The sequence below is a fragment of the Sorex fumeus genome, unplaced genomic scaffold (genome assembly GCF_029834395.1).
Source record: "Sorex fumeus unplaced genomic scaffold, SorFum_2.1 ptg000125l, whole genome shotgun sequence".
NCBI classification, from domain to species: Eukaryota; Metazoa; Chordata; class Mammalia; order Eulipotyphla; family Soricidae; genus Sorex; species Sorex fumeus.
In genome coordinates, this window is record NW_026606182.1 from 2,567,501 (window position 1) to 2,583,134 (window position 15,634).

General features: G+C 62.0%; 2 protein-coding genes across 2 annotated transcripts in view; both read left to right on the top strand.

The window, feature by feature from the left end:
• The window catches only part of MICALL1 (MICAL like 1), a 23,802-nt gene that overhangs the window by 1,818 nt on the left and 6,350 nt on the right, over nucleotides 1–15,634 (top strand). Inside the window, exons 2-9 of the mRNA XM_056137603.1 lie at nucleotides 2,646–2,694; nucleotides 3,203–3,344; nucleotides 7,687–7,766; nucleotides 8,345–8,469; nucleotides 10,917–11,341; nucleotides 12,078–12,135; nucleotides 12,673–13,058; nucleotides 14,645–15,039. Coding sequence (XP_055993578.1) covers nucleotides 2,646–2,694; nucleotides 3,203–3,344; nucleotides 7,687–7,766; nucleotides 8,345–8,469; nucleotides 10,917–11,341; nucleotides 12,078–12,135; nucleotides 12,673–13,058; nucleotides 14,645–15,039 — 1,660 coding nt within the window. The remainder of the gene's footprint in view (nucleotides 1–2,645; nucleotides 2,695–3,202; nucleotides 3,345–7,686; nucleotides 7,767–8,344; nucleotides 8,470–10,916; nucleotides 11,342–12,077; nucleotides 12,136–12,672; nucleotides 13,059–14,644; nucleotides 15,040–15,634) is intronic.
• Nucleotides 11,017–15,634, top strand: part of POLR2F (RNA polymerase II, I and III subunit F) — a 23,397-nt gene continuing 18,779 nt past the window's right edge. The window contains exon 1 of the mRNA XM_056137600.1: nucleotides 11,017–11,025. The gene's annotated coding sequence lies outside the window, so the exon portion shown is untranslated. The remainder of the gene's footprint in view (nucleotides 11,026–15,634) is intronic.

The window sequence follows — 15,634 nt, forward strand, 5'->3', positions numbered from 1 at the left end:
GTGCTGGGGGATACCAGGGCTGTTCTCGGGGTGCTGGTGGGTCAGCCTGCAATGCCAGGTGTGAAACTTGGGGGCCATTTGTGCCAGGTGTGCACTCTGGACCCCCGAGCTGCCTCCATGGCCCCCAATATTATCTGGAGGCTCACAAGTTCAGTCTGTGTTGGAGTGGGGGGGCAGAATTTCCGGGGGAGGTCAGGCCCCGAGGAGAGAGGGGACAGGGGTGCAGAGGGGTCAGAGCTCTAGGACAGAGGGGACAGTGTGCTTGCTTCGCACACGGCCAACCTGAGTTTGATCCCTGGCATTCCATAGGGCCCCCCAGGCACTGCCAGGAGTGACCCCTGGGCACGGGGCAGGAGTAACCCCTGGGCATCGCCTGGCGTGGCCGCCAAACACTGCCCTCCCTCAACAAAAATTAGAATCATTTATTTCTTTTGTTGTTTTTGGGCCACACCTGGCAGTGTTCCCTTTAAGGGTGTGTGTGTGTGTGTGTGTGTGTGTGTTGGAGGCTGCACCTGGTTCTGTGCTGGAAGCAGGGAAGAGGGATGAGGGTCCCCCCCAGGGGTGTCTGTAGGGCTGTGCAGTGCGACTGACCCAGGCCTGGGCATGTGGAGCCCTGCTCAGCCTCTGACTCATTTCCCAGGCTCCAGAGTAACTTGATTGTTGTTTCTGGTTTTATTTGAGCCACACCTGGCAGTGCTGGGGACTGTGTGGTTGCGGGGGATTGACCCTGGGCCCCGCCAGCCTCCCACCCCCCCCCGACACCCCTGGGGACGCCCCTCAAAGGGCCGGGAGCCTGTGGATTTTATTCTCTCCCCAGGGCTAAATGGTGCTTCACATTCTTGGAAAATGTGAGAGGTCCTGAGGGTCCCCAGGAAAAGGGGGTGCAGGGGGTGGTGCTAAGAAGTTGGGGCAGGGATGGGGTATCCTGGGGGGAGCTTTGTGACCCTCGGGCTCTTTCGGCATCTCTTCATCCGCTGCTCCTTTACTGCGTGTTGACTAAGTACCAGGAAGTAGGGAAGGTGATGGGGAAGGGGGGGGGTACAAAATGTGACCCCTTGAGAGAGGGCACGGCGGGACACGCTTACCGTGCCCTTAGCTGACCCAGGTTTGATCCGCCGCATCCCATAGGGTCCCCCCGAGCACCGCTAGGAGTGACCCCTGAGCACAGAAGCAGGAGTAACCCCTCAGCATCGCCGGGTGTGGCCCCCAAAGAAACAAAAAAGTCAGACAGAACAGAAAGTTCCTGGGATCCCTTCTCCTTGCTGCTTTGTTCTGGGTTCACACCCGGTGGTGCTGGGCATGGAACTGGGGGTCCCGGGGGCCCCGACCCTCTCTTCCCTCCCCCCAGGGCCCACTCCGCCCTCCCCCGGGCTCTCAGCTCACTCCCAGGGGAGACGGGGATCGACAGGAGGTTGTGGGGGGACCCGGCAGAGGGCCAGGGAGACCGCCTGGAGGCCCCCAGGAGGACACTGTCCCCTCATCTCTCCCTGTGCCACCAAGCGTGGAACCCTCCCGGGGTTCTTGAAGTTCTGGGGGCGAGGAGGCGGGGGTAGGGGCGTCGTGCCCGCCGGGAGGGTCCTGGGCTTGCGGATGGGAGGCCTGGCTTGCCCAAGGTCAGCCCTCAAGGTCATGCAGCGGAGCTGGGCCTGGAGCAGCCGAGGGGGACCCAGACCTGGGAGGCCGCCTAGAAGGGTCCGAGAAGGGCAAGGTCTGGGGGCGGCTGCAGCCCCCGCCACCATGCAGGGGAGTGGGTCCCCTTCCCCCCCCCCCCATTTCAGCTGCTACAGCAGCCAGGAGGGAGTGAAGCCAGCCAGCAGACCCCGCCCAGGGTCCCCGGGGAGGCCACCTGGGCCGGCCTGGAAATGGGGCGACGCTCCCCGCTCCCCCCACCCAGAAGGTGCTGTTGCGTGCGCGGCCCTTCACCAGAGCCCGGCCGTCCGGTTCCAACTTGTTCTTCGGTTCCCAGCCCAGGCCTGCGGGGTGCGGCTCCCCCACCCTGTCGAGGCCGCACTGGAAGGGCCGGAAATGCCAATTCCCAGGGGACTGGGTGGCTCCGGGGCGGGGGGGGTGCCTTGTGAGAAGTCGGGGTGACCCCTGCCAAGCGGAGCAATGGGGTGGATATTAACAGAGTGGAGCTCGGGCAGGGGACCAGGGGTCCCCTGTGCCGTGGGGCAGGGTGCTGGGGGCCCCCCATGCAGCGGGGCAGGGGTCCGGGGGTTTCCCATGCAGCGGGGCAGGGGGCCGAGGGTCCCCCGTGCAGTGGGGCAGAGGGCCAGGGGCCAGGCCAGCATTCCCTCCCAAGTTGTAGCCTCCTGGGGGAAGGGGCCCGAGATGGGGGGGTTATTTCTTGGGGTGCGGGCTGGAACCTGAGTCTTTCCCTATGTCAGTCACCTGCTCCCACAGTAGCCCCAGGGCACAGGGGGCCCTGAGGGGAAGGGGCTTGGACTCTCCCCTGCTCAGTGGTCCCAAGCCTCAGCTAGGTCCCCCCCGACAGCCACAGCAGCTCCCCCAAAGTGCTGACAGCCTCAGTTTCCTCCCAACAGTCCCCCACCCCGCCCCTGCACTGGCGTGAGGGTGGGGTCACCTCCTGGGGTCCCCCCCAGTCCCAGCCTCTTATCAGCACCCTCCTCTCTGCCCCGCCACAGGGATTTTGACTCGCTTTCCAAGGACAATGTCTTCGAGAATAATCGGCTGGTGAGTCCTCCCCTGGGCGGTGTGTGTGCGTGCATATATGTGCATGGGTATGCATATGCATGTGTGTGCAGGGGGTGTTCTCGGGAGTGTGGGGGGGCTGGGGGGATCCTTCAGGGTCAGGGCTGAGGGGCTGGCTGGGCTGCAGGTCCAGCAAGGGCAGGCGTCCCTCTCGCCACCCCGCTTCCCTCTGGCCTGGTACCCTGGGCTACCGGGGCCCCCCTTTCCTGGGTCATGTGGGCCAGAGCAGAGGGGAACCCCTTGGTCACCCCTGCCCTGGTCTCCTTCACCCCGTGGGCTGCTGAGGGAAGCTGGGCCCGGCCGGGTGTCGCTCACTGCCTCCCTGACCCCTCTCACCCCTCCCCTGCTCTCTGTCTCTGTCTCTGTTTCTCTGTGTCTGTGTCTGTCTCTGTCTCTCCCTCCCTCCCTCTCTCTCTCTCTCTCTCTCTCCTTTCTCTCCCTCTCTCCCTCACTACCTCTCTCTCTCTTTCCTCCTCTCTCCCCCCCGCAGGCCTTTGAAGTGGCCGAGAAGGAGCTGGGGATCCCTGCCCTCCTGGACCCCCATGACATGGTGTCCATGCGGGTCCCCGACTGCCTCAGCATCATGACCTACGTGTCCCAGTACTATAACCACTTCGCCGGCCCCGGCCAAGGTGAGTGGGTTGAGCTCGCGCCCCCCCCCCCAGGCCTGCCCACCTCGTGCGCGCTCCCGCCGCCCGCACACCTGCAGGGGGATGGTCGCGCGCGCTGTGCCGTCGGGGGCTCTGGGAGCCTGAGCAGGTCCCCGGGGAGCCCCTGAGCTCAGGTGCTGGAGGAGAGGCGCCCTCGTGCCGGGTGCCCCCTGCACCTCCACTTCCTGTTTGCAGATGAGGCCGGGGGAAGTGGCTTCACAGCTTGAAAACTGGGGTGTCTGGGGAGCCGAGGGCCTCTGGGGAGTCCTGCAGGCCTTCTTGGCCCGGCCCCTTCTCGGCCCACTGGGCAGTTCCTGCAGGACCCCTGGGAGAGAGCAGAGCCCACGGGGGCGGCGAGGGGCTGGCATGAGAGCTCGGAGTGCCGGCTTCTGTGCTGCCCCTGACTCCCATTCCAGCCCTGCCTGCGTGTGGAAGGTCACGGGATACGTTGTTTTGAAATAAATGATTTATTTATTTTGATTTTGGGGAGGTTCACGCCCGGTGATGTTCAGGGGTTTCTCCTGGCTCTACAGTCAGGAATTACTCCTGGCGGTGCTCAGGGGACCCTATGGGATGCTGGGAATCAAACCCAGGTCGGCCGCGTGCAAGGCAAATGCCCTACCTGTTGGACCATCGCTCCGGCCCCAAGTATGTTTTTCGTTTTTTGGCGGGGAACTGAGACCGCAGTTGGCTGTGTGCTCAGGGATCACTCCTGGCGGTACTCAAGGACCATATGCGATGCCGGGGATCCAAGCACCCCACCTGCTCTACGGTCACTTCGGCCGTAGCTCATCATTAAAAAAAAAAAAAGCGTTTCAGGTGTCTGGAGCGGTAGCACAGCAGGGAGGGCATTTGCCTTGCACGCGGCCAACCCGGGTTCAATTCCCAGCATCTCAAAAGGTCCCCCGAGCACCACCAGGAGTAATTCATGATTCATGAGTGCAGAGCCAGGAGGAACCCCTGAGCATCGCCGCGTGTGACCCAATGAGCAAAAAAGAAAAAAAGACAAACCAAGAGGCAACTGGGTTGGATGCTTGCCTTGCATATGGTTGACCCAGGTTCGATCCCCGGCATCCCATAGGGTCCCTGAGCCAGGAATAATCTCTAAGCATTGTCAGGTGTGTGAAAAACAAAATGTTCCCTGGTTCGCTGAGTGCTGTACCCGGGACTCCCAATGAAAGGTCCGTTTCCCTTTCCTTTGCATGCACATAATCGAAATGAGTCTCAGGAAACGCAGTGCTTCCCCTTCCAGACACCCAGACAGTTTCCATCCGGTTTCATTCCCTTTTTTTTTTTTTAAAAAAAATGGTGCTGTGGCTGGAACCCAGGACCTCAGACATGCAAGGCAAACACTCTGCCACTGAGGGGCTGGAGTGATAGTTCAGCAGGGAGGGCATTTGCCTTGCACGTGGCCAACCCGGGTTTGGTTCCCAGCATCCCATATGGTTGCCTGAGCACTGTGCTAGGAGTGATTCCGAGCACAGAGCCAGGAGTAACTCCTGACCGTCACCAGGAGTGACCCAAAAAGCAAAAAGAAACAAACAAAACCAAAAAACACTCTATCACTGAGCCTGAGCCTCACCCTACTTTATCATTTTGTTGGCTTTGGGGCTCACCTGGCAGTGCTCAGGGAATACTCCTGTCTCAGTGCTCAGGAGTCACCATCTGTGGTGCTGGGGGGGACCATGGAGTACCGAGAACAGAGCCTGGGCCTTCTGCATGGGGAGCCCACGATGCACCAGCCTCAGGCCTTTATCTGCCCGGCCCGCCAGCTTTATCTTGAAAAACCTTTGTTTTTATTGCACTTGTATCCAGTGCTGTGGTAGTTGTGGGACTGGGGGCCACTGAGTGATGGTGTTGGTGATGGTATGGGGACCTGTTCCATCCTTTTTTTTTCTTTTTTTTTTTTAATTAGTGAAACACCATGAAGTACAGTTGTAGACTTACTAATTTTTGTGCTTGGGTTTCAGTTATACAATGATCAAACACCCATCCCTTCACCAGTGCCCATTCTCCACCACCACTAATCCCAGTATCCCTCCCACCCCCCTTCCCCCCATCCCACCCTGCCTCTGTGGCAGGGCATTCCCTTTTGTTCTCTCTCTCCTTTTGGGTGCTGTGGTTTGCAAAAGAGGCATTGAGTGGCAGTCATGTTTGGTGTAGAGTCTACTTTCAGCATGCATCTCCCTGTTCCATCCTTTTTTTTTTTTTTTTTTTTTTTTTTGCTTTTTGGATCACACCCAGCAACGCTCAGGGGTTACTCCTGGCTCTGCACTCAGGAATTACTCCTGGCGGTGCTTGGGGGACCATATGGGATGCTGGGAATTGAACCCGGGTCGGACACGTGCAAGGCAAACGCCCTCCCCGTTGAGCTATTGCTCCAGCCCCTCTGTTCCATCCTTGACTGTGATCCCTGCCACCCCTCCACGGATCTCAGTGTTCGTTCATTAACGGATACTGAGACTTTGAAATGACCTGGACTTTGGAAATGCCATTTAATTAATTATTATTTTACTTTTGGTTTGGGGGCCACACCTGGCAATGCTCAGTGCTTACTCCTGGCTCTGCACTCCTGGTGGGTGAGGGGGACCATCTGGGGTGCCAGGCGTTGAACCCCGGTCTACCGCATAGAAGACAAGGACCCTACCTGCGGTGCCCCTGGAGATGTCACTTTATTTTTTTCTTTTTTTCTCTTTTTTTTTTTTTATGTAGGAGTACTGCTATTTATTCAGCCACTGATTACCTGATTGAATTGTGCATGAACTCCACCTTACTTTCTTTTCATTTTTTATAATTTTATTTATTGAATCACCGTGAGAGCAGTTACAAAGCTTTCGGGTCTAAGTCTCGGTCATACAATGAAACACCTGTACAAGATGTCACTTTAGACCATGTTAGCAGACAACTTTTGTTGTTTGTTCTGCTTTTAAACCACACCTGTTGGTGTTTAGGGCTTACTCCTGGCTCTGCATTCAGGAATCACTCCTGGAGGGGCTTGGAGGACCATATGGGGTGCCGGGGATCGAACCCGGGTCCCCTGCACGTAGGGTAGGCACATTACACCTTACCTACTGTACTGTCCAGGCTTGGTTGTATTTGTTTGGGGGGGCATGTGCTCCCCACAGGTGCTCAGAGGCCCAGTAGCTCCTTCTGGTCATTGTCAGCCAGCCAGGATGGAGGGTCTTTGGCAGGTTCCCTCCTGGCAGACTCCTGGCTCTGGACTCAGGGATTACTCCTGGCTGTGCTGGGGGGACCCTGTGGGATGCTGGGAATCGAACCTGGGTTGGTTGCGTGCAAGGAAAATGCCCTCCCCAATGTGCTATCGCTCAAGCCCCCAGTTGAGCTTTATTTTATTTTGCCTTTTGGGTCACACCCAGCAATGCTCAGGGGTTCCTCCTGGCTCATGCACTCAGGAATTACTCCTGGCAGTGCTTGGGGGACCCTGTGGGATGCTGGGGATCGAACCTGGGTCAGCGGCGTGCAAGGCAAACGGCCTCCCTGCTGTGCTGTCGCTCCAGTCCCTCATTTTTATTTTTTTAAAATGATCACAGTGCGGGCCTGAGTGACAGTACAGCAGGTAGGACATTTGCCTTGCATGCGGCCGACCGGGTTTGATCCCTGGCATCCCATAGGGTCCCTTGAGCACCACCAGGAGTAACTCCTGAGTGCAGAGCCAGGAGGAACCCCTGTGCGTCGCTGGGTGTGACCCAAAAAGCAAAAAAAAAAAAAAAAATCACACAGAAGAAAGCCCCGAGCACAGCTGGGCGTGTCCCAGAAAACAAACAAAAATGGAACTTGTAGGTGCTCTGTACAGGAAGGGGAGAAAGGTCTGGATTCTTTTTGCTTTTGGGGCTCCAATGGGCAGCACTTGGGGGCTGCGGCTGCCCCCAGCTTTGTGCTTGGGGCTTGCTGCCTACGGTGCTGGGTACGGAGCCCCGGCTCTGACCTGCAGAGTCTGTGCTCAGCCCATCGGGCCATCTCGCCAGCCCCCCAGATTTGAGTTCCGGGCACAGAGTGGTAAAAGGGGTGTAGTTTCAGGGCCCCTGGGACAGAGAGTTGGGGTTCCTCAGTGCTCAGGAAGGAGGGCAGGTTCCGGCCAGGCCTGTTGGCTGGACTGGGCAGCTCCTGCAGACCCTGGGCGTGGCCCACTCCCCAGCCCCTTGGGACTCGCTCAGCTGCGCTGGGTGCCGGAGCTCTGGCCTGTCCTGTCCTCTACACTGCCCTTGGGGCGGGGTCCCCTTGAATGACTGGCCACGGCGGCAGAGCTTACTCTGGCTCCCCATTTCTGCCTGCCCTAAAGTCTCTCTCCTGTCTCTTGCTGCAGGGGTCTCGCCCCCGCCGAAGGGTATGGCGCCTTCCTCCCCGCCCTCCGAAGTGCCTACGGAACCGGGGGCAGGAACTCAGGTGGGCCTTTGCCTGCGCGGCAGGTGGGGGGTGGCGGGGCTGTCTTTGGAGGGTGCCTTGAGCCTCCTTAGCAAATGGGGTGTTCTGGTCCCAGGCAGGGGCCAGGGGCAGGAGATGCCGGGCCTGGGAAGGGGAGGGCAGGTCCCAGAACTTTCAGGGATGCGGTGGCAATGGGACAGAGTGGCATCCTTCCTGTTGAGACAGCTGGGCCCTTCCTAGTGCGGCTCCCTGGAGGCCCCACGCCCAGTAAGGAGGCTGCAGTCCGTGCATGGATATGCGGATCAGAACTCAGATGCCACACTCCATGCACGGGATGTGTGGATCAGGATGGGAACAGTCACCCACCCTGCGGCGTGCCCTGGGAAAGACGGGGTGACCGGGCCTGGAGCTGCCCAGATGCCGAGGACCAGGAGGCGGAGTGGGTCCGGCTTCACCCTTGGGGTTCTGGCTTCCCCACTCGCAGCCAGGACTACCGGGGAGCTGCTGCAGCAAACTCCTGCACCCTTGGGGGGAAGCGAGAGGGGGGCATTCTGGAGGCAGGAGGACCGCGGCCCTACCGCCACCCTGTTTCCCTGCAGGACGAGGAGCTGTCCTCCGGCGCCCACCCACCCCCCAGCAGCACGTGCGCGGCCTGTGGGCAGCACGTCCACCTGGTGCAGCGGCACCTGGCAGAGGGCAGGCTCTACCACCGGCACTGCTTCCGGTGAGTGTGGGCGGGGCCAGCGGGCGTCTTTGTGGGCGGGTCATGCCGTCTAGGGGCGTGGCCTACGGGGGCGTGCCCGGCGCGAGGCTTGGCCCAGATGGGGCGTGGCCAGAGGGCTTCTTGACGGGCGGGGCCAAATGGGGGCGTGTCCCTGGCGAGATTTTGCCCAGGTGGGGCGTGGACAGTGGGCGCCTTGACGGGCGGGACTTGCCGCAGCGGGGCGGGGCCAAATGGGGGCGTGTCCGCGGAGAGGTTCGTCCCGGAGGGGGCGTGGCCAGCGGGTGTCTTGACGGGCGGGGCCAAGTGGGGGCGTGTCCGCGGCTTGGCTTGGCCCAGGTGGGGCGTGGCCAGCGGGCGTCTTGACGGGTGGGGCTAAATGGGGGCGTGTCCGCGGCGAGGCTTGGCCCAGACGGGGCGTGGCTCGGGGGCGTCTGTGGGCGGGGCCGAGGGCGCCTCAGGTGCCGCGGTCCCCAGGCGCGCGTCTGCAGCGGGCGAGCGCGTCGCTCCTCCCCGCCTCAGCGGCTTCTCTGAGGAGGCCGCGCCCGCCCGCGACCCGGCCCTGAGAGGCGCTGGCTGGGGCGCCGGGCGCGCTGCCTGATGCGGGGGGTGGGGGTGGGGCGGGACCCCCGCGTCAGAGCGGGCGCGGAGCGAGGCCAGACCCCGCCGCGAGCGTCGCCTGCGCGTCGCCGCCTGCCTGAGGGAAGCCCGGCGGAGCCGCCACCGCCGGCACCTTTGAGGCTCACGTAGGGAGCAAGCGGGCCGCCTCGCGGGGCGCCTGTGGGGCTGCTGGGGCCGTCCCGGCCGCGCTGGGGGTCTGGGGGCGCCCTTGCGGGGTGCCGGGGTTGAACCCGGTGCGCCGCGTGCAGGGCAAACGCCCTCCGCCTGCACCGTCACTCCGGCCCCCTGGCGCCGATTTCATGGCGGTGTGTCTTGTGGCTCTGTGTGCGCTTCTGACGGCCTTGTCCCTGTTTGTGTGCAGCAGTTGACGGCTTGTGTTTGTGTTTCTTGTGTGTGAGAATGTGTTGCCAGTGTGTCTCTGTGTGTGTGTGTTATTACTGTCTGTGACTGCTCGTGTTTTTTGTGACTGTACTGACCAGAGCAACGGGTGAGTGTGTTTCTGTGACTGCGTCTGTCTTATGACTGTGTGTGACTGTGTTTGAGTTGTCTGTGTCACGGTGTTGGTGCAACTGTGCGGCCTACGTCTGTGTGACAGTGTTTCCTTGACTCTGTGCCTGTGCTGGCTTATGTCTGTGCGATTGTGATTGTGTTTGTCTGTGACGTGATGTGCCTGTGTGACTGTGTCTTTGTGATATGTTTGTGCCTCTGTGACTGTGTCTATGCCTGTGTCTCTCTGTGTTTGTTCTTGTGTCTGTGACTGTATGTGTTTCTGTGACCAGGTGTGACTATGAGTCTGTGACTGTGTGTATCCGTGAGTGTATATGTCTGTGTGTCTTTATGTCTCTATGTGTGTCTGTGTGCCTGTGTGTATTTGTGTCACTATGTGTTTGTGTCTGTGCGGCTATTTGTGTGTCTGTGTTCATGTCTGTGTAACTGGTGTGTCTGTGACTGTGTTTGTTTCTGTGTGACTGAGTGCATATGTCTGTGACTGGGTGTATATATGTGTGTGACTCTGTGTCTGACTATGTGAGTATCTGACTGAGTGTTTATGTCTGTATGATTGTGTGTGTGACTGTGTGGGGGCATATGTTTGTGATTGATTATGTGTGGCTGTGAGTGTGTCTATGTGACTGTGTGTCTGTGTGTGTGTGACTAGGTGAGTGCATGTGTCTGTGATCAGTTATGTGTGTGTGACCATGTGAGTACACATGTCTGTAATTGGTTGTCTGTGTGACTGTGAGCGTGTGTCTGTGTGACTGAGGGTATATATAAATCTGTGTGACTGAATGTTTGTGTCTGTGACTATTTATGTCTGTGTGAATCTGTGACTGTGTGACTATCACTGTGTGACTGTATGTCTGTGTCACTGTGTGGGTGTTCAAGGAGCAGTTACACCCAAACATTCAGGCTCCCAAGCACAGCCCTGGGGTGTCGGGGTGGGGCCCAGGGGAGAGGGCTCCACACGGCTGCACCTGGTGGCAGTCCAGGGCCACGGCTAGGCTGTGGCCACCATCACTGGCTCATGTGGCCTCGGGCAGCTCTGCGGGGTCAGGTGTGCGCTGAGCTGGTGGCCCCTCCTGTGTGGTGGGCACAAGGTGTCCCGGACAAACTCGGTGGGCAGCCGTAGCCACCCCAAGTGGAATGCGGATGCCCTTCTGCACATGAACCATGGGGTACCCCGCTGATGAACCCCATTCCCAGGCATGGAATGTTCTAGACTTCCCACTGGAAGCACGGGCTACTGAGCCGGGGTCCGGGCCAAGCTGGCACGAGGGGCTGCCAGGGGGCTGCTGGCCCAGGGTGGAGCCTGACCCCACCTTCTCCCACAGGTGTCGCCACTGTGCCAGCACCCTGCTGCCCGGGGCTTACCAGAGCGGGCCGGAAGATGGCACCTTCGTGTGTGCTGAGCAGTGCGCCAGGCTGGGCCCCGGGGCGCGGTCGGGGGCCAAACCCGGGCTCCCCCCGCAGCCTCAGGCCCAGGCCGAGGATGCGGAGAGTGGCAGCCCGGGCCCTGGGGCAGATGCCGGGCCCGAGGTGGACACCCCCAAGGCTGGCCCCGAGGCCCGGCCCCAGGTCCCTGCTAAGCCCCCGCTGGCGAGCAAACCCCTGCAGCCGGCCGGCTCCCCATCCGGCCGCCCGACCCCGGCCCCCAGGAAGGCCTCCGAGAGCTCGGCGCTCACCCCACCCACGCCGCGGCCCCGCTCCAGCCTGGCGCATGAGAGCACGGAGTCGGGGGGCAGCGGCCTCGTGAATGGTGAGTGGGCAGTCCAGGGCTGCCCCCTGAGCGGTGCTGGGCTGCCCAGATTGATCGGGAGAGACGTGGTACTCGGGACATGTGCTATTCTGGGGCTGCCTCTTGAGGGGGCGACCGGCCCAGAGGCAGAAATGTACGTGGCTAGGCAGCTGGAGCGATAGCACCACGGGTAGGGCATTTGCCTTGCATGCGGCCGACCCGGGTTCAATTCCCAGCATCCCATAAGGTCCCCTGAGCACCGCCAGGGGTGACTCCTGAGTTCAGAGCCAGGAGGAACCCTTGTATATCATCGCCGGCTGTGACCCAAAAGTCAAAGAAAAAAAGAAATGTATGTGGCTATTAGGATGGGAGGTGCGGAGGCTATTGGGGTCACAGAGGACTCTGGGCAGTCTCGGAAGGCTCCCAGGAGGAGGTGACCTTGGGACTGATTGAGGACCTTGTTTCTTGCTGTCCTTGGGAGGTGCCTGAGGGTTACTCGAGTGCCCCCTTCTCGAGGGAAATGCAGCTGTGGTCTCGGGCTGGCCTGGCCCGGTCCCTTTGCCCGTCCCCTCCCTGTCCCCATAGGACTTATCTAATCTCCACGGGGCTGGCAGGTGGGGCCGTGAGGGTGCCGGGGCACCTGCAGCGTCACTTACTGCCGGGCTGGAGGGCGGGCCTCGGGCAGCAGACGCCCTGGCTGGCCCTTGAGCCCCGCGGACACCCATGAAGGCCTGCGTCTCTCTCCTGTCCCGCCTAGGAAGGCTGCACGAGCCCCCGGTCCCCAAGCCCAGAGGGACGCCCAGGCTGTCCGAGAGGTAGGCTGCACCCGACACTCCCACTGTGGTGGGGTGGGGGCGAGACTTCCTGGGGACACTGAGGGGGACTCCTTCCCCCTGCCAGACCTCCCCCACAGTAACGGGGGGCACGTGGCACTCACCCCTCGGAGCTCAGCCCCAGAGATGGGGCCCTGGCACAGGGGCCCCTCCGGCCCCTGCAGCCGTCCTTGGGAGCAGTCCCTCCCCCAGCACGGCTTGTGACGGTCCTTGCGAGACCTGAGCTCTGGGGGGACTCCGGGACAGGGGGCACGTATGATCCTCAGCTCTGAGGTGATGGGGGACGCCCCCCTCCCCCCAAGACCGGGTGACTCTGCCCTGTCATGGGGTGACACATGACCTCAGTGTTCTTCCTGGGTTGGCCAGGAGGGTCCCGACTGCCACCTGCCCCAAGGGCACGGGAATGTTGGTCACTGTTCCCCCGACACCCACTTCGACACAAGTACAGACTGTCAGGAGTGAGGGCGCTGGCCCCCACGGACATCTCCAACGGTTTCTGCCTGTCCCCCCCACCCCCAGGACGCCCGCCCCCAGGAAGGACCCACCATGGATCACGCTGGTGCAGGCCGAGCCCAAGAAGAAACCAGCCCCCCTGCCCCCCGGCAGTCCCGGGCCCCCCAGGCGGGCAGACGGTGGGGGTCAGGAGGAGGGGGCCACCCAGCAGAACCCCGCGGCCGCCGGCCCCGAGCCCAAGCCCTACAACCCCTTTGAGGATGAAGAGGAGGAGGAGGAAGAGGAGGAGCAGCAACAGCCCCCCGCTGCTCCCAGCCCGGCCACTGAGTCTGCCTTGTGCCCCCCTGAGCCCACCTCCAAGTCCCTGCACCCCTGGTATGGGATCACCCCCACCAGCAGCCCCAAGACAAAGAAGCGCCCCGCCCCTCGAGTGCCCGGTGCCTCTCCGCTCGGTGAGTTGGGTGTCGGGTCGGGTCTGGTGTTGGGGGCAGGGTGGGGGGCAGGGGGACCCCCTGCCTGGCCAGATTCCCAGTGTCTCTCAGGGGCCCTCTGTTAGCTGGAGAGTGACCCCTCAGGAGTGGCTGTCATATCCCCGCCATCCCCACCCGCATGGCACAGGGGAGGTAGATAGAGTCCAGAGAGGGGAAGTGGTTTCCCCAAGGCCATGTGGCACTGAGGTGGTGAAGGCAGGATTCAAACCCAGGCTTCAGCCTCTGCACCTGACGAACCCACGTCCCTGGAGACTGATCGGTCCAGGCTCTCTCTGAGCCCAGAGCTGGGCTCCTGGAGTGCCGCCCCGGCCCCTCTGGTCACTCTCTGTGGGGGCCGGCCTTGGGCTCTGGCTGGACTCTGGGTGGCTCGGTCTCGTGCTCGGCGCGTGTCCACCCTGCTGGCTGTCCTTGACCCCCTGTGTGGAGGACGGGGTGTGCGCAGGCGCTCTGCTCCCTCTCTGGGGCGAGCGCAGGGTGGTTGTGGGATTCCCGTGTCCGTGTGGGGCCCCGGCTGAGTCGCCATCCACTAGGTTTGGGGTCTGCCTTTTTCCAAGTTCTCATGGGAGGGTGGGGGAGACCCAGAGGCCTGGGGCACCCCCATCCTGCATGCACGCAAGGCCCCGAGTCCCACGCCTGGCCCTGCATGGGCTGAGCTGCATTGTGTCACCAACCCCACGCATCCACCCTGGCTCATGAGTATGCACAGGGCCCGGGGCGCTGCTTGGGAGACCCCCCAAAATTAAAGGCTTGATGGACTGGAGCAATAGTACAGCGGGGAGGGCATTTGCCTTGCATGCGGTCGACCTGGGTTTGATCCCCAGCACCCTATAGGGTCCCCTGAGCATCACTAGAGGTGATTCCTGAGTGTGGACCTGGGAGCAACCCCTGAGCATCACTGGATGTGGTTCCCCCCCCAAAAAAAAAAAAGATTTGAGTGGGAACCCTTCAGAAAGGGGGTCCAAGAGTGTTCTAGAGATGACCACAGACAACCAACCAACTGGTCATCTCCTGGGCCCCAGTCCAGGCCCGGGGCCTTCTGAGCCTGGTTCTTTACTGTGGGGGGTGGGTGAGCGTGGGCTGCCCCAGAACAGGCCCTGCGGTGCCTCCCCACACTGTCTGCCCCTCACCCCAGAAACGCTGGGCAGAGAATGTGGGCACTAGGCTGGCACTCCGAGGAGGGAGTGGAACTGGGCAGTGCCTGGCTGGAGCCGGCTCGGCGTGGACCCCTGCTCTGCCCCCGCCCCACCTGCCTCATGGGGCCAAACAGGGACGGTCCTGTTGGCTCTCGGCTCAGCTTCTGGGGTACCATGCGGTGGTGGGGTCCAACCCGAGGTTCCAAACGCAAAGCCTGAGCTCCCCTCCTTGGAGCCGTTTCCCGGCAGGGAGAAACTCTTGGGGTTTTGGTTTCTTTCCTGGGGTGGTGTCAAGTGATTGTCCCCTGGTCACCTCTGCTACCATGCGCCCCGCTGGTGTCTGGGAGTCACCTGGCCGTGTGTGTGTGTGTTGGGGGTCCTGATTGCCCCTCGCCTGCTTGTCTGTCCCTGCAGCCCTCCACGCTGCCCGCCTCTCTCACTCCGAGCCCCCCTCGGCCACCCCGTCGCCTGCCCCGAGCGTGGAGAGTCTGTCCTCTGAGGGGTCCAGCCAGCCTGGCCCTGGGGAGCTGCTGGCACCGCCCACCGTGCCCAAGAGCTCCTCAGAGCCCGCGGTCCACGCCCCGGGCCGCCCCGCCACCTCTGCCAGCCTCTCGGCCGCTTCCTCCTCTTCGTCCTCTGCAGAGCTGCTAGAGTCTCGGGGGGAGCGGACCCCCCAGGCCAGCCCGGCTCTGGCCCACAGTGGCCGGGGCAGCCCGCGGCCCCCGCCCGCCAAGCCCACCCCACCCCCGGTGGGAGACCGGAGCCCGGCACCCTCCTCCGGAACCTCGTCTCCACAGCTGCAGGTAAAGGTGAGTGTCCACCCCGCAGCGGGCGGGGCTTGGACTTGGGGTGACCGTGGGGTGACCTTGGCTGTGGCTGCGAACCAATTCTTCAAGCCTCGAATCCATTCATCCCTGTCCATTGGCTGCTGCCCTGCACGCCCGCTCTTGTCCCAGCCCGCTAGCCCCTGTCCTCACCCGGCCCTTCATGTCCAGATACCTGGAAACCCCCTTATCTGCTCACCTCACCCCTCCGCCTCCCGAGCACTTGGAGGCCCCCGTTAGCCCGGCCGCCTTTGCACCTGCCCTTGTCTTTGCCCTCCAGCCCCGGAAGCTCTGCTTGGGACACCGCTCTGCTCGCGTGGGGGCCATGGAGGGCCACGGGCTCCCAGGCCGGGAGGGGGCAAAAGGGGGGGACGCCTTGTGTGCATGACTGTCCCCGTGGCTGAGTCTGCTGCCCTGGGTTCCCAGACGCTCACAGTCAGGTGAGGGGCGCGGGACCCCCAGCGTGCGGGACTGAGGTTGCAGAGCTGAGCACCACCCTCCTTCCTGGGTGCTGTGTTCATGGGGGCTCCCTATGGGATTATTCCCGTGTACCCCACACTCGGCTGTCCTGGAGTGTGAG